The sequence below is a fragment of the Martes martes genome (assembly GCF_963455335.1).
Source record: "Martes martes genome assembly, chromosome: 5".
Lineage (NCBI taxonomy): Eukaryota > Metazoa > Chordata > Mammalia > Carnivora > Mustelidae > Martes > Martes martes.
This window is the reverse complement of record NC_137892.1, coordinates 140400008-140421890: the sequence shown is the minus strand read 5'-3', so window position 1 is coordinate 140421890 and position 21883 is coordinate 140400008. Positions and strand designations below refer to the sequence as shown.

Genomic DNA, 21883 nt, shown 5'->3' with positions numbered 1-21883 from the left:
TCACTTAATGCCCATCACCCAGCTACCCTGTCCCCCCACCTCCCCTCCAGCAACCCTCAGGTTCCTATGATTGAGTCTCTTATGTTTTGTCTCCCTCTCTGATCTTGTCTTGTTTCATTTTTCCCCTCCCTTCCCTTTATGCTCCTCAGTTTTGTATTTTTTAGCCTCGGATAGTAAACCGTCAATAAAAGTCTACTTAAAGAATACGTACACAAAAACATACAAAGACACAAATAATCCTTGATCCTGGTAATATTCTTTAATCCTAAGCATAGTTCTTGACAGATTTTTTAATAAACAGCTCTATTAAAAATCACTACCAGGGCACCTGAGTGACTCAGTTGTTAAGCGTCTGCCTTCGGCTCAGGTCATGATCACAGGGTCCTGGGATCAAGCCCCGCATCAGGCTCCCTGCTCAATGGGAAGCCTGCTTCTCCCTCTCCCACTCCCTCTGTGTGTGTTCTCTCTCTCACTGTGTCTCTCTCTGCCAAAAAAAAAAATAATAATAATAAATTTAAAATCACTACCTAAGTACATGACTAGTGCCAAGTATTACTGAACCCTTATCACACATCTCACGGGCTTTGTGAAATGCATTCTAGCTCCGTCAGTGGGGCTGGCACATGTTCAAAGCCAGACTTTACTTATTTTTTTTAAAGATTTTATTGATTTGACAGAGAGAGACACAGTGAGAGAGGGAACATAAGCAGGAGGAGTGGGAGGGGGAGAAGGAGGCTTCCTGCTGAGCAAGGAAGGCCGATGCGGGGCTTGATCCCAGGACCCTGGGATCATGACCTGAGCAGAAGGCAGATGCTTAACGACTGAGCCACCCAGGCGCCCCTCAAAGCCAGACTTTAAATATGAAGCCTCGTCACTGAAGACAGAGACTAGAAGCTAAATCAATCTACCCACAGTCCACTTCTAGGGAGCTAGAAACCAAGACAGGATTTGTTTGCCAGAGCTGATTCCTAGGACTGCTGGCTCCCCGCTCCTGGCCAGAGGGCTCACTCCCTTTGGAGCCAGCCTGACTAGCAGGCTCATTGCCCTCTGAAAGCAAGACCAGGTAACAGCTTTCCCGCTAACCACAGCTCCACTCCACTAACTATACACTGTCTTTAGCGTACAAACAACAATTACCCTGGCCAGAAAACAGAAGCCAGGGAAGCAGACATGCAGTAAGAGGCGACCTGACAATCTGTCTGGACTCAAAGCAACAGACCACAGACTGAGCCGTTCCGGTATCTGGTCTTTGAGGACTCTGCTATTTACTCATCATGCAAATCAGTTCTTAGCCTTAGTAAGTGTTCATGGCATACGGCTAGCTGGGAACTCTCAAAGACATTTCAGACTAAGCATCTATTATCCATGCGGCGCCTGGGTGGCTCAGCCGGTGAAGCGTCTGCCTTTGACTTAGGTCGGGATCTCAGGGTTCTGGGATCAAGCCCAGCGTGGGACACCCTGCTCAACAGGAGTCTGCTTCTCCCCCTGCTTGTGTTCTCTCGCTTCCACACCCTCTCAAATAAATAATATCTTTAAAAAAAAAAAAAAAAAGCACATCTATTATCAAAATATAGATCTAACTTAAACACAAAAATATATAATTTACTGGAGATTTTAGTACGTCCACTTTCATATGCCCTGTGTAATTTATCTTGGCAATGATTCTATAAAGTATTCTCATCCCCACTTTACAGATAAGGCCAATGAAGCTCCAAGAGGGTAAATCATGTGCCTGGGCTCATATAGCTAAACAGGTGATGAAGCCAGGACTTTTTCTCAGGAGTTCCAACACCTGAGAAAGTTTAAAACACAAGTTTAATACTTCTGGTTTGTACTCCATTTTTGTAAAAGTTGTACTAAGACCTAATTCAGGGACACCTGGCAGTCTTAGTCAGTAAAGCCCTGGACTCTTGATCTCAGGGCTGTGAGCTCAAAGCTCCACACTGGGCATAGAACTTACTTTAAAAAACAAACAAACAAACAAAAACACAAAGACAAATTCATACACCCTACAGGTTATTTAAAGTGCACAATTCAGGGTGCCTGCGTGGCTCCATCGGTTAAGCATCTGTCTTCAGTTCAGGTTCCCAGTACCCTGGGATCAAGCCCCACACTGGGATCCCTGCTTAGGAGGGAGCCTGCTTCTCTTTCTCCATCTGCCATTACCTCTGCTTGTGCTCTCTGGCTCTATCCCTCTGTCAAATAAATAAATAAAATCTTTAAAAAATAAAGTGCACAATTCAATGGTGTTTAGTATATTCAGAGTTGTACAACTATAGTTGTACAACAACTATAACCACAATTAATTTTAGAGTATTTCCATCACACCTAAAAGAAACATGGTACTCATCAGCATGGTACCCATTAGCATTCTCCCTGACACCAACCCTCCAACCCCACTCCTAGCCCTAGGTAACTACCGATCTTAAACTTTTTTCCTTGGGCGTATGGGTGGCTCAGTCGTTGGGCGTCTGCCTTCGGCTCAGGTCATGATCCCAGGCAAGCCCTACGAGCCCCACATCAGGATGCCTGCTCAGCAGGGAGCCTGCTTCTCCCTCTCCCACTCCTCCTGCTTGGTGTTTCCTCTCTCGCTGCCTCTCTGTCAAATAAATGAATAAAATCTAAAAACAAACCTTTTTTCCTATTACGAAATAATATCGTCAAGTACCCTTTCTTTTTTTTTTTTTTAAGATTTTATTTATTTATTTGAAAGGGAGACAGTGAGAGAGCGCATGAGTGAGGAGAAGGTGAGAGGGAAAAGCAGACTCCCCGTGGAGTTGGGAGCCCGATGCAGGACTCGATCCCAGGACTCCGGGATCATGACCCGAGCCGAAGGCAGTCGCTTAACCACTGAGCCACCCAGGTGCCCATCAAGTACCCTTTCAACTCTAACAAGTGTTCAGGACAGGAAAACAGAAAATAGCCTCTAAATTTTTTTTTTTTTAAAGATTTTATTTATTTATTTGACAGACAGAGATTACAAGTAGGCAGAGAGGCAGGCAGAGAGAGAGGAGAAAGCAGGCTCTCCACGGAGCAGAGAGCCTGATGTGGGGCTGAGAGCCGGATGCGGGGCTCGATCCCAGGACCCCGGGATCATGACCTGAGCCGAAGGCAGAGGCTTTAACCCACTGAGCCACCCGGGCGCCCCCAGAAAATAGCCTCTAATAGGTAATGTCATTACCCTAACAACTAAGAAATACTCATGTGCCCATTCTAGATCCTTTCTTGCATATTTAGACTGCTTTTTTTCCCCTTACCTCAGATTTTTTTTAAAAGGAAGAAAGTAACTGCTCACTAAGGCTCAAATTAAATCCCTCACTCTAGTTTGACAGCTCCTCATTTATTGAATGGCAGTGAAAGTATTACTCATTCATGCTTTTTTTTTTTAAATTAACAAATAATGTATTATTTGCCCCAGGGGTACAGGTCTGTGAATCATCAGGCTTACACGTTTCACAGCACTCACCATAGCACATACCCTCCCCAATGTCCATAACCCAACCACCCTCTCCCTACCCCCTACCCTCCAGCAGTAGCTGGTGGGAACATCATTCTGAGGCTCTTTTTTTTATTTCTGCTGGAGAGTGATTTGGATGGCTGAGGTGAAGAGCTGTGGTCGGCCTTTAGTGTGCTTGCTGACTCTGTTCTTGGTCTTTATGCCCCAGCAGTCATCTGTTAAAGTGATTCCTGTCAAGAAGCATGAATGACTCTTAATCTCAAGAATCATCTCAAATGAATAAATAAAATATGTTTTAAAAAGATTTATTTGAGAGAGAGGGAGGGCATGTGCAAGGGTGGGGGTGGGGAGTGGGCAGAGAGAGAATCTCAAGCAGACTCCACGCTGAGTCAGAGCCTGCCACAGTGCTCCACTCGGGGCTCAACCCCACGACCCTGAGATCATGACCAGCACCACAACCAACAGTCCAACACAACCGACTGTGCCACCCAGCGTCCCTTTGTGCAAACAGGTTTGAAAGCACTTGCCTAAGCCAACTGTATGAATCAGAAAATGAGCCAAAGAGCTAAAGGGGGCTCCCTCAAAGTCACACAGAAATGAGCAGAGCACTGGCCTCCCAAATGCAAGCTAACACTCTTTCAACAAACCAGAAGAAAAAAGGAATCTGCAGTGAGTCTGGAAAAGGTGTTAACATTTGGGGAGGCAGGTGGACAGGAGGACTCTTAAATAGCAAAATGACACATGAAGGCTGCACCCAGCAGGAACCTGGCTGTGGTGTGCAGGGTGACTCGGGTAGAGGGAGAGAGACCAGCTAAGCAGTTGTAGTCTGTGGTTCCTAGCACACGAGATGATAGCAGGGAGGGCAGAATGAATAGAAATACAGACAAGCAAAAAGGCCACTCCCAAGGGAACCCCGGAAACTGTGACTAGTTTGGAGTACAACTGGCTGGCCGGGGAAAGAAGGGGCTGCTGGCAGCAGCGGGGAAGGCTAATTTTGAACGAAAAAAGCCGTGGGACCCCTGGGTGGCTCAGTTGGTTAAGCATCTGCCTTCGGTTCAGGTTTGGGATGGAGCCTGGCATCAGGCTCCTGCTCAGCCAGGAGCCTGCTTCTCCCTCTGCCTGCCACTCCTTATGCACGTGGACTCTATCTCTCCCTCTCGAACGCATAAATGAAATCTGAAAAACAGATAAATAAAAAGAAGAAAGTTGAACTGGAATGGACAATAAAGCCCAGGACATAATATGCTGCCCAAACCCCAGGTTGTCCTGGACATCCCCAGACAGGAGAAAACATTACAAGAGGAGGACAGAGTAGGAATCCATGGAAGAGCTCACTGAAAAAGAAAGCTGTGCAGGAGGGGAGGCCCTCTGGGTGGACAAGAAAGACACCCGCTGCGGGTAGGGCACAGTCCTGCAAAAGGCCAGCATCCCTGGCTCTGGACACAAGCCTCTGAGAATGCAAGGAAAGAACAATGCTACAGGGGAATGGAGGAAATCTTGCCACTATGGGGACCTGCACTGGTGGCCCAAACAACGTGCAAACACACAGCGGCAGCTTCTGGGGTAAAGAGTAGTAACAACCACAATCCATGCTTAATGAGTGTTTGCTACATGTTGGGTCCTGTATTAATGATTTTCTGTGGATTGCCTCAATTAAGACTAACAACAAGAGCCCCTGGGAGGCTCAGTCGGTTAAGTGTCTGCCTTCAGCTCAGCTCATGTTCCTGGGGTCCCAAGATGGAGACCTGCATTGGGTTCCCTGCTTGTCAGGGAGCCCTGTTTCTCCCTCCCCCTGCCACTCCCCTTGCTTGTGCTCTGTCAAATAAATAAATAAAATCTTAAAAAAAAAAAAAGACAACAATCTTAGGAGCTAAATACTACTATTTTTATTGCCATTTCATAGATGAGGAAACTGAAGCTCAGAGAAGGCAAATACCCAGACCAAATGCATGCAGCAAGCAGCAGAGCTCTAATCCCAAAGCCGTGCTCTTAACAAGCACATGGCGTTGCAAGTGAAGAGGGCAGCACTGGAATGTGTAAGAGTAGAGAAGGTAGCAGGTGGCAACTGCGGGGCTGTCCAAATCTCATCATTTCAGTTAACTAATGTGACTAACAGCAGCTGCAAAAACACATGGCTTTGCCTTCTGTGCACCACTCGCCACCTCCCCCCCCAACTGCTACATAAATACTAGGTCAGCTGAATAGCCAGCGAGGAGCTCAAAGCTTCGGAGCAGGAGCTTCTCCACGGCCGTGGAGCTGGAGGAACCAGGGGCAAAGGAGAAGATGCCCACAGCCTCACAAAGGGCCAGACTGACTTAACGGTAAAGGAGCAATCACAGCAGAAAACAATCCTGCGTGTCCTAGCAGCAGCCCTCGGACTCCACTGTTCAGGACTCAGCTCCCTCGCACCCCCCAGCACGCCTTACGTAAGGTATGAGACAGATGCTCCGACCACCTGGTCCCGACATACTGTGCGCCTCTCGCGCTGGCGCTCCTGCCTGCCCACTGCAACACCCTCTCCTCCCCACGCGAGCACCCCCTCTCACACTGCCCTTTCCGAGTCCTCCACAGCCTTCAGATGAGGCCAGAGGCTGCCGCAGGTTCCGCAGCGGCCTTCTGTGCACTCCTCCTCTGTAACCAGGCAGCACCCACCTCCCGGGCATTAGAGCCCTCTGGGGACCTGCTGTCTCTCCCACAGGGTGGGAGCCTCCTGAGAGCACAGACTGTTTTTCTGCATTCTTAATTCCGACACAGAGCAAATGGTAGCTCCACAATCAGTAATTCTCCCAACTCAAGCTCCTACTACTACTGACTGCATCTAGCAGTTACTGTGGATCCCCTCTGTGTCCGGGCCTGAGCTGCATACACACTGGTATTTCTTCCCGTGTTCAAAATAAGCCTGCAGGGAAGACAGCCATCCCATGGTACAGTGGAGGGAAAAACTATGAGATGTAAATATCACACTGGGGAGTAGATCTCGAGAGATTAAAGCAAAACAGGAATTTTCATCCAAAAACCGGGCTCACTCCCTTTCAGGTATCCTCGGGAATTTTAGAACTCTCTTAGCGAGAAAAGCAAAAGCCCAGCAGCTCAGGACCATTGTCTGAAACAGGGGGTGGCAATCTGTCATAGGGAAAGGTAGACTGGGGTGTCTGCCTGGCTCAGTTGGTACAGCATGTGACTCTGAATCTGGGGGCTCTGAGATGGAGCCCCATATTGGGTGTAGTGATTACCTAAAAATAAAATCTTAGGGGCACCTGGGTGGTAATTTGATTTTACTTACTCATATCTTAAGTAAATCATTGAACAGATATGCTAAATGGACAAAATCTGGCCTACAACAGAGTCATTAGAAACGAGGGACAATGGGGGCACCTCTTATGGGGCCGGCAACTCTTATCTTAGGGTTGTGAGTTCAAGCCCCATGTTGGGGGCAGAGGTTACTTAAAAGGAAAAAAAAAAAAAAAGGAAATGAGGGAAGAGGGAAAACAGGTCCACAGAATGAAATTAGCAAAATGTCAAAGGCCAAATATTAACAATGAAAAAAGTCAACTAGTAAGTGTTCTCATTAGGTTGGAATTTTAAGTATAATCAAATCATTCTCAAATGTATAAAGGAACAAAGAAAAGAGGAAAAGAAACTTTTAGAGATAGTGAAAAATACTCTAAGAAAGAGTTACCACACAGTGAACTTTCCTGGCATGATACCATGGCAACAACCACAACAACTAAATACTCCACTTTCGTTGGTACCTTAGCTGGGAAAGATTTCTGTATTCTAAGATTAATGATTAAGCACTTTCTGAAACCATCCAAATGGCCCTGACCCACAACTTCTGAATAATAACAGCAGCCCACATCTACTGAAGCCCAACCACTGGCCAAGCACTCTAAGAATTCACATAATCACATTTAATACACACACCAGTTCATACCTACCTATCAGATGGTATTATTATTCTCATTTTCCAAGTAGAAATACAACCAAAGCTTAAAGGACTGGCCTCAGTCCTTTTTGCTCTCCTGGAGTTTGCTCTCCCTTGAGTTGTGCCCTGGAGGCAAGTAGAGGGGACTATGGAAAGAAGGAGGCCCTTGGTCCTTCCAGCTCTTGGGCAGCTTCACTCCATTTCAGAGTCCCTCTCCATTTTTACCTCCCCTCATCATCCTCCCAAAGCCACAGAAGATGAGAGATTATAAGAATTATTCCAGGAGTGCCTGGGTGGCTCATTCATTAATCGTCTGCCTTTGGCTCAGGTCATTATCCCAGGGTCCTGGGATGGAACCTGGTGTCCAGCTCCCTGCTCAGCGGGAAGCCTGCTTCTCCCTCCCCGTGCTTGTGTTCCCTCTCTTGCTGTCTGTCAAATAAATAAATAAAATCTCAAAAAAAAAAAAAAAAGAATTATAGTTCAATCCTACCTCCCAACCTCTCTCAAGAGGTTCATTTTATTTTTTAAGATTTTACTTATTTATTTGACAGAAAGAGAGAGAGAGAGCACAAGTAGGTAGAGTGGCAGGCAGAGGGAGAAGAGAAACAGTCTGCACGGCCTGGGATCATGACCTGAGCGGAAGGCAGATGCCCAGCCAACTGAGCCACCCAGGCGCCCCTCAAGAGGTTTATTTTAAATGATTCATTAAACTGCAAACCCAGCATTCTTGTTGACTCCCCCAAACACATCAGAAGTCACAAGCGTAATGTAGGAGACACTAAAGGTGGTTTCCTGCTAGAAAAACAACTCAAGGTGCACGCTCTACCGGGAGGGGTCGGCAGTACTACCTTCAAAGCTGACAACCACATTCAGGTTACACATCTTTATAGATATTATGCTTGAAACCATGAGGTACACCCACGGACAAAGCAAGAACATATTAAACAGTGGAACTAACTGCTTTGGTTAAGGTAGCATAACTGATGGTAATTTTATTTTTCTAACTTCTGATGTTTGAAACTTTGCTATATTGTCTTTTTTTAATATTGTCTTTATCATAAAAATAAATATACATCTTTTAATGTGATTAAAAAGAAGCTTTGGGGGCACCCGGGTGGCAGAGCCAGGTGGGCATCCAACTCTTGGTTTCAGCTTGGGCTGTGATCTTGGGGTAGTGGGATCCAGCCCTGCATCAGGCTCCACACTCAGCGAGGAGTCGGCTTGGGTTTCTCTCTCCCTCTGCCCCTCTCTGCCTACGCAGGCACATGTACATGCACGTGCATGCTCTCTCTAAAATAAATAAATTTAAAAAAAAAAAAAAAAAGCTTTGGTTGGGGCACCGGGTGGCTCAGCTGGTTAAGCAACCGACTCAATTTTGGGTCAGGTCATGATCTCAGGGTCATGAGATCACGCTGTGCCACACATGGAGCCAGCTTGGGATTCTCTCTCTCTCTGACCCTCACCCCCACCCCCAAACATAAGGAAAATTAAAAAAAAAAAAAAAAAAGAAAAATTAAAAGTTTTAGCCTCTGAAAAATCAAATTCTCACTAAAGAACACTGTCACAAAAGATAGTTTAATATGGAAGTCTTCCAAGAATATCAAACATCCTGTTAAAGATGTTCTGAGAAAAATCTAGAACTTTAAATTGCTAAGTATGGATTGTCCTCAGCCTAAGCTTTTGATGGCAGCCCTGGTTTTAACATCAGAGGGAAGTAGGGTGCAGAAGAGCATCGGGTTCTAAGACAGAGGGTGCCTGTATGGCAGCTGCTTGATCAGGCTGCAGGAAGTGTCTCTTGACATAGCCTCATGACATCTTCTGATGCTCCATCTGCAGAAGTTGAGTGGTATTGGAGAGGATCCAGGGAGATGCCGCAGGAAGCACATGCAGGAGAGAAAAAGAGGAAGCTTTGGAGAGATCATCAGGCTAAAGCCACAGCTAAGAAAGTGATCATTTTAGGAAGAACTTTTGACGTCCTTTTTTTTTTTTTTAATGTCCTTTAAATCACTGTGAATGACCTCTGAGCTCCAGGAGAAAACTCTGCCATCAGAAAAATTAGTTTGGAGCGAAAAAAAGTTAGAGTCTTTAAAAAAGTGATGGATCTAAAGTTTGCTTTTAAAGGTATTTTTTATTGCTAGGTGTGAGCAAAAAAGTCTGTTTTAGGATAAGCCAACGCCTTCTAGTCATGGATCCATCTAAGTCATCAAAGTCAGTAATCCAACACAGTAGTGTTCCACCAAAAAACAATCTCAATCATTTCATCTGCTTTGTAGCCCCAGCACCTAGAATAGTGCCTGGTACCGGTAGGTGCTAAGTAAATATCTGCTGAATGAATTAGCTGTATCTCCAAGGGGCCCTGTATCCGCTCAGTCACCTGGTGGAGAAGCTAACAGGAACCAAGAAGGAAACTGCCACTAGAGACCATGAATGAGAAAGCACTTTAGTGTGTAAATGCCAGTCAGGACTACAAGCATGTTTCACTAATATTACCTGCATTCATAAGTTCAAGGAGAGAAGAACAGCCCTGGAGTGAGACTGTGCAAGTTTAAATTCTGGCACCACCTCTTGTCAGCTGTGACCCCGAGCAAGGTACTACACTGGGTCTCTCCACATCTAAACACACAAAAGGAAGTAATAGTATCCACTACATATGAGAGTTGAAAGGATGAAATGAGATAGCACAGTTCCTGGGACATAGAAGTGCCTAATAAATATTAGTAATTATTCACTGTATTATTTTGATATAACCCCCCAGCTATTATCTCTTGGAAAAACACAAGATCATAGATCAGTTCACTTCTCTCCATGAAAAGTTAGGGCCATAAATGAAGATTAGGCAATCAAATGCATTCTTTTCCCTGAGGGATAAATGAAAAGAAAAAAATTAGCTCTTAAATCTGGATTTTTTTTTTACCCTTCCTCAATCTTTGTTTCTTTTTTTTTTTTTTAAGATTTTATTTATTTATTTTAAAGATTTTATTTATTTATTTGACAGAGAGAGATCACAAGTAGGCAGAGAGGCAGACAGAGAGAGAGGAGGAAGCAGGCTCCCTGCCAAGCAGAGAGCCCAATGCGGGACTCGATCCCAGGACCCTGAGATCATGACCTGAGCTGAAGGCAGAGGCTTAACCCACTGAGCCACCCAGGCGCCCAAGATTTTACTTACTGATTGACAGAGACACAGAAAGAGAGGGAACACAGGAGGAGGAGTGGGAGAGGGAGAAGCAGGCTTCCCGCGGAGCAGGGAGCCTGATGTGGGGCTCGACCCCAGAATCCTGGGATCAGGTCCTGAGCCGAAGACAGACACTCAACGACTGAGCCACCCAGGCACCCCCACAATCTTCATTTCTTTTCTTGCTTTTTCTTCTCACATATACAAAGAAACCTTTTCCCAAGCTCCTGTGGGCCTGGCTGAGCCACAGGCAGTGCTAGGTCCAGGAGACAGTTCTTATCTCTAGACTGCAATACTTCTGTGGCGCTGGGTAGGACACTTAACCTTGCAGGGCCTCATTTCCATATCTGTATTACAGAGGAAGAGTACAGTGGTGGAGTAGATTATCTTTAAATTCTCTCCCAAATCTAAAAATCTACAAATAGGGGGTGCCCAGGTGGCTCAGTTAGTAGAACATGCGACTCTTGATCTCGAGCTTGAGCCCCATGATGATAAATAAACTTAAAAAACAAAATCACAGAGCATCTGGGTGGCTCAGCCAGTTAAGTGTCCGACTCTTGATTTCAGCTCAGATCATGATCTCAGGGTCAGGAGATCAAGCCCCAGGTCGGGCTCCACACTGGGTGTGCCATCTGCTTGAGACTCCTTCCCTCTGCCCATTCCCCCACCCTCTCACGTGTGTGCACACATTCTCTCTCTCAAAATAAATAAAATCCTTTAAAAAAAAAATCACACTGCTTTCTTTGGTCTTTGTGCCACCTAATGTCTCCCCCATCACAGTGTGTGTTTCTGTTATGGAAAACGGGTATAAGTTAAAATGACATTATAGGCTAACAACAGATATGGAAAGACACATACAATACAGATTTCTTCTGAAAAGGCAGATTACAAAATAATATGATCAGCAATAGTAAACCCATTTTAGAAAAAACATATGCATACACCTACACGCATATCTGACAGGGTATACTCTGAGTTACTTACAATTTTTCTTTAAAAAATTCTTTGCAAATCTATATTTTTTTATTTTTCTACAATGAACACTTACAGCTTCTGAAATAATAATTCAAACAGGTGTTTTATTTAGCAAGAAAAATGGATCTGTCTTCCAAACTCTAATCCAATGCCCCCCGAAGGGGAGCTCAGCACCTAGCGTTCCCTTGCATAGACGCACAATGTCCTTTGCACTGCTTGTCCTGGGACTAAGCTGGGATGGTGATGCTGAGATGTTTCTAGAGGTAGTAACAGACGGCTGGTATCACCAAGAATGACCCAGCTCTCTCCCTCCCATTCACCTCGATTTCCAGAGCCACTGGCTTCTGCCTTACAAGCTCTACTGATTTGTAACCCTCTGGGCAGAGTTCAGAAAACATGACCAAAGCCCCTAAACTACAGTTCAGGATTTTATTTTATTTTTTTAAAGATTTTATTTATTTATTTGTCAGAGAGAGAGAGAGCGAGCGAGAGCGAGCACAGGCATACAGAGTGGCAGGCAGAGACAGAGAGAGAAGCAGGCTCCCTGCCGAGCAAGGAGCCCGATGTGGGACTCAATCCCAGGACGCTGGGATCATGACCTGAGCCGAAGGCAGCCGCTTAACCAACTGAGCCACCCAGGCGTCCCCAGTTCAGGATTTTAATGTGCACATTCACTGACACAGGATCAATGACAGATGTCAATCCTCTCTAATCACAAAGAAAAAATAAGCCATTGTCTTTAAAAGCATCCTCTTCAGCTACTTTACCCAGTAAAGCGCTACTGTTTCTAACACAAAGTGCTGACTCTTGACAGACTCTGGTGTACTTAAGAAAACCACTGTTGAGCCTTCCAAGATCTGATCAGCCAAGAGCAAGCTGATCACCAGGCACAGGTATTGCTGTATCGTAAGGCGTGAAGACTGTTCTGGCAGCTCAGTGATGTACCAGCAGAAAGGCGCCCGAGAAACCTTCGATTTCCCGGCTAACAAAAGCAAAGCGCATACAGAGAAGTGACAAGAAGACATACACCAAACGCAGTAAAGATGAAAGCAATATGAAGGAAAGGAGTAGAAACAGAATGACAGTCCAGAGAAGTATTCTGAGGAACTCCTCCTACTGAGTGAGCCAAGAGGTTGTCAGACTCAGTATTCTCAGAGGTAGGTAAGCTACACCTCAAAGCTGTTCACGTCAGTTTCCAAAGGCTATGCATTTAAAAACAAACTGCTTCCTCACCCCGCTCATACCCCTATCTTTTAAGAACTATAAGCAATTTAGGTCAGAGCCCTTCCCTCAGTTCAAAATATTTTTAGAGACAGATTACAACAAAGAAACATAGTGCCTACACAGCACTATTTCATTGCAAGAAAACAAAACTGCCAACTATAAGGATGCGAAAAATGTGACCCTTTTGGGACTGAACCACTCCCCTTCCCTAATTATCCCTCAAAGGAAATATATCAGGCACTGTGGGCAAAGAGGAAAAACATGCCTAATTACAACATGTGCACTTGGAGGATGAAAAATTTGAACATTCTTGAACTCTGGCCACATTTCAGAAGACTTTCCATTTGTAGTTTAATCTCCCTGAACAGGAAAGGTTAAAGATCAGTTGTACTTCAGCAAGGGCTCAATCAAAAAAGACACAAAGAGAAACCGACATTACTAATCCACAAGACAAGGGAAGCCTGTTGAAAATTCAAGATGACCCTGCCTCCTTATCAAGGATCTAAGGAGGAAGTGGTTTTTATTTTCAAATTAGGACTAAAAATAAAACCCATTACAAGAGTATTCTCAACTAGTGAAAACACACACATTGTGAACTTGAAGATGCATGTATGAAGGCTTCAAGCCTCAGGTGGTCTTACAGAAACAGTCCCTGAACAAGACTGGGAAGGCAGCTGAAGACAATGAGTTTGACAGTGCTCCTGCACATTGCTGCTTAAACTACTGGGGAGAGGAGCAGGAAAAACCTTCAGGAATCCAAAATAAGAATGCATCTCATTAGGCATCTGGATTGGGAACTATTGCTCAAGAAGTCCTCACGATGGCCTACAAGCTATAACCTCTCCAACCTGGTTTCCTACGACCCTTGCCCTCACCTACTAGGCTTCTTCCTTCATGTTCTTCCAACACGCCAGACTTCCCTCCACCAGCACTATTCTTTCCTCAGACCCCAAACATCCTTCAAGTCTGCTCAAACGCCACTGTGGCAAGGAGGAAAATGGTGCCTTTCCTTTTCCCCTGATATTTAGCACCTTCTAATATAACCATGTCATTTACTTATGTTTATTTTACTTATTGTTTACTCCTTTCTCCCTCAAATACGCGCCAGGAGAGCAGGGATCTTTTGTTTTGTTCACTGATGTACATCCCAAGAGTTCAGAACAGTGTAGGAGCTCAAAAAAATATTTTATGAATGAATGAACTTGACCGTAAAACTCCAGGAGGAAGGCAAGAGGGGGTGAAATGAAAGGGGGGAAGAAATGACAGAGGGAAATTCACAAGGAAGGGAGAGAGCCGCACTGCTTGCTGATGGGAGGCGGGAGGCAGTACACAGTATCCCGCCAGCGGCATCAAACGGCACCTTTACAAGCACGCAGCTGAGACAGGCGAGCTCTGAAGACTCAACTGAGAAATTCCAAGGGCAGGGCAGACCCACCCAGGCGGCGGGCTCTGGGCAGGTCCCCACCGGGGCCCAGGGCACGCAAGCCCTTCCGCTCCCGCGGTGCCCGGGACCCCAGCTCCACGCCAAGGCAAGCAGGGGCGGCCCGGGCCGCAGCACCTCCCCGGCTTGGGCCCCTTCATCTGGCCGCCGGCGACGGGGCCCGACTCTCGGGCACCTGCCTGCCCGCGCCGGAGGTCCCCATCTCAGCCCGCGCGAGATCCCAACGCGCCCCCCGAGGGCTTCACCCGGCTCGGCGTCCCCTCCAGCACACGCACAGGAAGCGCCCGCGGCCCTCCCCGCAGCGGGGAGGGGGCTCCCGGCGCCCCTCGCCCCGGCAGCTCCAGCCCGACTCCCCGCCCGCGCGGCGCCCCCTCACCTCAGGGCGCACGTACGACACGAAGGAGGGCTTGGGCGCCTTGGTGCCGCCGCCACCGCCGACTACCCCTTTCCCCAGCATACCGCCGCCCTAGGAAGCAGCGACGCGAGGGAGCAGAGGCGGCCGCTCGGGATCGGCAGCGGCGGCGGCCACCAGCACTGGCGGCTGGGGCTCCGCCCATCCCCAGGGCCGCTGCGGCCGCGGCGACGCCCGCATCCGGCTCCGCCGCTGACACCGCTCGCCCCGCCTACTCCGCGCGCGGGCCCAGAGAGTCGGGAGCCCGTGGCCTGAGGCCACGCCCCCTCCGCTCGCGGCAGGCATCCGATGGGCAGAGATTCGCCTTCGGAGATAGGCTCCGCTCCGGCAAAGCCCGCCTCGTGCGTCCTCTGATTGGGCAGAAGGCGCTGCCGGCCTAGCCCCACGCCAAGCTACTTCTTGAATGAACCTGGAGAGATGTTTCCTCTGGCCAATCCAGAGAGTGTTCTTTCCGGACTCTCCGGCGATTGGAGAGCAAGAATGTCGCTGTCATCCAACGATCCTACGGTCACCAAGTTGTGTGGTTCCTTGCTTGTGTGGTTCTCTTCCCTTGCTTACCTTTTTGGTTTAAAACTTTGAAAAGTGTGCTGTATCGGAACCCGCTGTATGAGTTCCAGATCCACACTGATGACGTCCAGGTTTATTACTTTAAATGTAGGCAAAGATGAGACAAATCATTGTTAACAGATGCTTAGGAGTAAGTTTGAATGTTTGATCATAAAAGGCCTGTTGACCTCATTTTCCCGCTGTTTTTTCGTTTCTTTGTGTTATAACAATAGCAAAAGCCCTTAAGAGACTTACTTTATCCACTTTCTTAAGTTACCGATAAAATCCTCAATTTTAACGAAAGTTGCGAAGAAAATTTATTTTAATTTCACATTTGGTGCCAAGCATTGTGTTAGACACAAGTGAGTAAGACAGGACCCGCTCTCAAGAAAGTGAGTCTAGTGTAAAAGACGAATAAATATATGCAGTTAATTTTTTCGGTGTCAGGCACTGCGACTAAAGCTTTTTATCCTCTTCATCTCCATGAGCGTCCCTCCCAAAGCCACTCCACATAAACATAAAATCTAAGTGAAAACGAATGCGCTTACTTTTGCAAACAGTTTCAGGACAAGTCCTGTAGCCGCGTTTCCAGTTCGGTTGCCCTCGTCAAGCCTACCAGTGTGGCGGGCCTGGACCCCCAGCAGAGTAGAATTATCCTGGTTTTCAGGTGAGACAATAGATGCAAGTAGTTCGGCAGGGTCTCACAACTAGTCACTGAGGGAGCTAGGATTCCAACCCAGGTTTGTCGGATTCCAAAGCCCCCGTTCTTAACATCGTGATTATGCAAATTAGGAAGGAGCACAAAAAGCGGTCAATTCTATTTGAGAAGGCCAAGTCAGGCTCCATAAAGAAAGACACTCTTCAGGGAGGTGTTGAGGAACGAAGTTATTTGTTCAGACTAAGATATCACCACTCTCTTTCACAGCAACTGTTACTTTCAAAGTGAAATGACAGGACAAATTTTTACTTTCTTACTTTTCAAAGGACTTTGAATTTCTATGGTTTTCCACCATAGTATGTTAGTTTGGGTACCTAGAGCCAGGGTTGGCTTTTTGGACATGCGACTAGTGCAGTCACACAGGGCTGGCACTTAGAAGTATTTGGGGTTTAGTGCTCTGCAGTTGCAACCTTGACTTTCTTAATCATTTCATCTTGAATTTATGTTTTTTAAGTGAAATTTGATGGGCCGATGGAGCAAGCCCAGGGGTCTTGGGGCCTCATTTCCTACATAGTCCTGCCTCCCATCTTCTCCCCTACTTCTTCCCTGGTGCTCATTCCCCTGGCACCTTGCCAACCCCGCAAGCCAATCCCATGACTGCTGCCCACTCTGTTGGGGCAGCAACCTCACTGCTAGGAAGGATTGAGAAGGGAATCTTGCACTCCACTACGGCCATCCACCTCTCACCCCCATGGGTGCCTGGACACCGACTAGGAGATGATTAGGGTCAGGCACAGCTCCCCACCCCACCTCTTCCTATGTCCCTGGGTGAGGTATACAACCATCCTTGCTGGAGACTGGAAGTGCCATGGCTACTGGTGGGAATCTCTTGCGCATCTCCATGCAGATACCAAATGTGGCCAGGCACAGCAGTTCTAATTCCTTGGGGGTCGCTCACGCACTGTGGGAATAGTAGTTGACTTCCCTGTCCCTGGCCGGAACCCCACATTTCCATTTGGCATTGAGCTCTGCAAATTATGTAGCCGGCCCTGCCTATGCCCTTTATGATCTCTGTGTCTTTGAGCAAGGTATTTGTCTCAGTGCCTCTGTTTCTACATAGGGTGATGACAATGACAGTGATAATTATCTCAAGGGTGCTGGGGATTGTTCTGAAGCCTGAAGATGATCCAGGTGATGCCCAGTAAGCAACAAGAACCGAAAAGGTGACAGCTGTCTTGGTACAATCCTACCAAGCAGGACATAATTTAGCCTCTTTTCCCCACCCCAGACTGTAGAAGGAGAAGCAAAGTGATTTCTCCCAATAACCAACTGTGGGACTTTGTATAACAAAGAGGTTTTGTTTTTTGCTTGTTTGTTTTTGTTTTTAATTTCTTCTAGTCCTGGGACTAGAAATAACAGCTTTTATTTTCAATCGACTACACGAAATTTCCCACTCTTCAAGCCATCCCATGTTATGATAATTACTTTATCCTACTCTTCAGCATCCATTTATGGTCAAATTGGTTTGCAGTGTGATAATTCTGGACACTGGACACAACCACTGCATTCATATACCCTCAGGAAACTATAGCCAATACAGCAAGCAAGGGAAGGTTTTAGAGAGTGGAAAGGCTGGCTGTCTCCAGAAGCACTTTAGACTCAATGATGAAAATCCACACTTTTTTTTTTTTTTTAATAGGATCTACGCCCAATATGGGGTTTGAACTCACAGCCCTGAGATCAAGAGTCACATGCTCCACTGACTGGGCCAGCCACGTACCTCATAAACAACAACAACAACAACAGAAAACAGACTTTAAGAAGCAGTAAGGAAATGAGGACAGAGAATATAAACTACCACCTGTTTCCATCTTGCTCTTAAGGTTTTCCGGCTATCAGCATATTTTCACTTAATCTTTAGGGTGTGGGTCAGATCTCCTTGGGAGAGCCTCTCCCAACTGATTGAAAAATTCCTATCATGCTGGGGTCAAATAATTCCCCATCTATTAATAAACACAGATGGAAGCCCTTAGACCTTGAAATATTTTAATTTACACACAGTAGTTTAAAGTCACTCTTTTGTCCTAATGCTGCCCTAAGCTTACTTGGAGAATTATAAATAGGAACAAATCTTAGCTCACATAGAAACAAGTGCCGGACCAAAGTCAGTGCTTCCCACAGACAAGTGAAACCTACAGCGTACTCTGAAAAAGGGGTTTGCCTCTAGTGGATGGTTGGGCCTAGCCTAGCCACATTTGCATTTCCTCTTCTTTGGAGTCACTGGAAGCAGCCCGCCCGCCCGTGTGTGTTACTTGTCTTTATCTCGTGCGGGTGCACAGTAGGAATTCACTCAATATTGCCACCTAGATGAGTGAAAAGTAATCAGATGAGAAGCATCCCAGGCAGCAATTGATTATTAGGTGGGGGGAAGCAAGAGTTCAAATATATATCATATTTTATATATTATGTTATATTGCATATATATAATATTCAAGGACTAAGAGGCACATGTTATTTAATGGCCACTTGCCCAACTTCAGTTTTAGCAAATGGTCTGGATCCGAAGATTTACCCTCTTCTTTTGCCTAAAATAGAAAATTCCTTAGCCTCTTGCTGCAGCCAGGGCTCTTTCAACCTTCCTGTGAGGTTGGTGAGTAACAGAGCTGGATCAAGAAGCATTTGGATCGTTCTCAATCTTGTGGCACTACAATATGAGGGCCTGCTAGGGAGATTCAGAAATTGTAAACAAGGACGTTCTGGTAATTTCTTCCCCCACAAAACATGCAACTTAAGATGGTCACGTGGTAGGGGTTCTTGATGAGCTTACTCTATGATCTGATTCTCATCAGAACACAAGTTCATGGCCTGATTGGTTTTTCATTAATAAAGATTTACTAATGGCTCATTCTGACTTGTCTCTCAGTCTCTCCCAATAAGACAGGAAGTTAAAAAAAAGGGTGGGGGGCACTTGGGTGGCTTAGTCAGTTAAGTGTCAGGCTCTTGATCTCAGCTCAGTCTTGATCTCAAGGTCATGAGTTCACTCCCAGCATTGGGCTCCATGCTCCTGGTGGAGCCAAATAAGTAAGTAAATAAATAAATAAATAAGATCGGAAGTTCCCTAGGGCATGGATAGTTTCCTTTATAACTAGCATTTTTTTTTTTAGATTTTATTTATTTATTTCACAGACAGAGATCACAAGTAGGCAGAGAGGCAGGCAGAGAGAGAGAGGGAAGCAGGCTCCCTGCTGAGCAGAGATCCCGATGCGGGGCTTGATCCCAGGACCCTGGGATCACGACCTGAGCTGAAGGCAGAGGCTTTGACCCACTGAGCCACCCAGGCACCCCCTTTATAACTAGCATTTAACCATGAATTGGATGCTACAATATAAGTAAAACTTTAGTGAGGAGGGGAGAAACAAAGATTCTCACCCATTAAGGGGTAGAGGGAGGATGGGGGTAAATTGATGGGGCAATAGGGAGGGCAACTTTGTAATATCCATCAAAAACTGTATCAATAATTTCACTTCTGAAACATACAGTTTCATACATACATATCTATATGCAACCTATAAATACACCCATACGTGTGTGAAATGCCATGTGTCCAAGCCTACTCATTGTAGGAACTTTGTAACAGCAGAAGTTTGGAAAAGTCTAAATGTTCATCAGCAGGGATAGGTTGAATAAATTATGGCACAGCCATGGAGTGGGATACTATGGAACTGTAAAAGAGAATGAGAAAGTTTTTAAGTGGAGGCTGTAAAATTTTGGTAAATATTCTGGAGTCAGGTGCTTGGTTCCAAGCACCTGGCTCCAACAATTAATAGGTGTGTGACTTTCAATTAGGCATTTATCTACTTAGGTCTCAATTTTCTTGACTATAAAATGAGGGTCATGGAGGATGCTGGCTGGCTCAGTCAGGATAGCATGAGACTCTTGATCTCAGGGTCATGCATTTGAGCCCCACATTGGGTGTAGAGATTACTAAATAAGTAAACTTTAAAAATATTTAAACTGAGGGTTATGAGGATTATGACGGCATCTACCTCCTAGGATTGTTGTGAGGATTAAATAAATTAATGAATACACAGTGTTTATTCTGTTGTTACATTGTTACATGTTGTTACATAGTCCATGATCAAAGCAAGGGGCAAAACAGTAGGCAGAATAGGTTACCATTTGTGTACAAAAGTAGAAATAAAGACTGTATATACCTATGTCCTTACATTTACACAGAACACCTTTAGATAGAAATAAAGGGAACTGTGAAATTAATTGCTTTTAGAGGGGGAACGTGGTATTTGGAAGAAAGATTGAGAGAAGAGTTTTCACTGTATACTCTTATAAAAAGATTTATTTATTTATTTTAGAGAGAAAGAAAGCATGAGCGGGGGGAGGGGCAGAGGGGGGAGGGAGAGAGAGAGAAGACTCAAGTAGACTTCCCGTAAGCGTGGAGCCCGACATGGGGCTCAGTTGGGACCCTGAGATCATGACCTGAGCCGAAATCAAGAATCAGCTACTTAACCAACTGAGCCACCCAGTTGCCCCTCACTGTGTTCTTTTATATGTCTGGATTTTATTTTATTTTATTTTATTTTTTAAAGATTTTATTTATTTATTTAACAGAGAGAGAGATAGAGATCACAAGTAGGCAGAGAGATAGGCAGAGAGAGAGGGCAAAGCAGGCTCCCTGCTGAGCAGAGAGCCTGATGTGGGGCTCGATCCCAGGACCACTGGAATCATGATCTGAGCTGAAGGCAGAGGCTTAATCCACCGAGCCACCCAGGCGCCCCTATACGTCTGGATTTTAAACCATCAGAGTTATTATCTAGCTCAACAACAAATTAATTTAAAATTACACACAAACTCACATACAGAATTATCTCCTATAGGTTTTTTAGATTGGGGTGAAAGTGACATGACATAAAATTAGCCATTTTAAAGTGAACAATTAAAATATACTTGATTTTAATTTAAAAGCAAGAGCCTTTTACATGACATTATAACTTTCTGTCTCTGCTTGTCTTGGCATTAGTTGCCAAAGCAATCCATCCATCCAGGTCTAACCTCAATGTCACCACCTCTTTGACATCTTCCTTAGAGACTGTTGGAACCAGTCTAGAGGTCTTCTGAATCCATAAGCATCCAGTATCTGTACACTGCATTGGCCCATGAACTGGAATATGCCTTGGAATCACGGCAAAAGGGCCTCCTCACCTTTGTCTTCTCTCCTAGAGTTATCCTGGGAGCTTCTCGAAGTCAGAGGAGGCCCTCTCGTGCATGTTGGCATCTCCTACGGTGCTCTCCTTGGTGCTCTGAAGAGGGAATCACATTGATGGAAAGCCTTCAGAACTTGCCCCAGCTACTGAACGTTCCTGAACCCCGGAGGTCTCTGGGACAAGGAAACTGTGCCCTCTACAGGACAATCTAGGAAATGCTGAGCAAGGAATGTCCAGGTCTCCCCCACTATCCAAAAGTTCTTGTCACCCCTCTCTGCTTCACGAAAGACCCCCATTAGTATCTGTTTGGTTAATGAAAAAAAAATCCAGAGACAATTTTTGCTTTTAACAAAATGGCAATTGCTTCTTTGCTTACGCCATTGCGGCTTAGAATAGATTTCATAGGAATGCTTTCCTTTCCCACAGCTGGGGAAACCTGAATTCACAGTACACGTTGGGAAGGGGGAGGTTCCCTCAGGTTCAGCACGGGATCAAGGAAGATGACAGAGAGGGAGGAAGCCAGGCCCAGTCCCTCTCTGTCCTCCTTCACCAGGCCTCCTCTGCGCCCGCCTGCTGGGTCTCAGTAGACACTGTGCTTCCATTAGTGGCCAGGCCACCCCCACAGGCTGTATTTGAGGAGTGGGGGTGGCGGTGTCACCAGGCCCAGAGAAGTAAAACAACTTGCCCGAGGTCGCACTGATCCGTGGCGCCCTGCGACTTAACTCCTGGAGTCACACGATCTTCCTCCTGATCATGAATTCTAAGCCAGAGGGGTCTAACACAGGCAACTTAATCTGGTTATTTCTAAGCTTTATCTTTGTCCCTTTGAGTCTTCTAAGTCAGTCACAGTCCAT

The 21883-nt window shown here is 45.9% G+C and overlaps 1 protein-coding gene across 2 annotated transcripts in view; it reads right to left on the bottom strand.

Annotated features, from left to right (window-relative positions):
• The window catches only part of MTMR12 (myotubularin related protein 12), a gene marked incomplete at its 3' end in the record, with an annotated part of 68782 nt that extends 53963 nt beyond the window's left edge, over nucleotides 1-14819 (bottom strand). The window contains exon 1 of one of the 2 annotated variants that reach the window (XM_080804256.1): nucleotides 14571-14819. In XM_080804256.1, the coding sequence (XP_080660382.1) occupies nucleotides 14571-14651 (81 nt within the window). In that variant the 5' untranslated portion in view covers nucleotides 14652-14819. The remainder of the gene's footprint in view (nucleotides 1-14570) is intronic. The other variant, XM_080804257.1, reaches the window with a different exon arrangement.
• Nucleotides 14820-21883: the final 7064 nt, after the last annotated feature.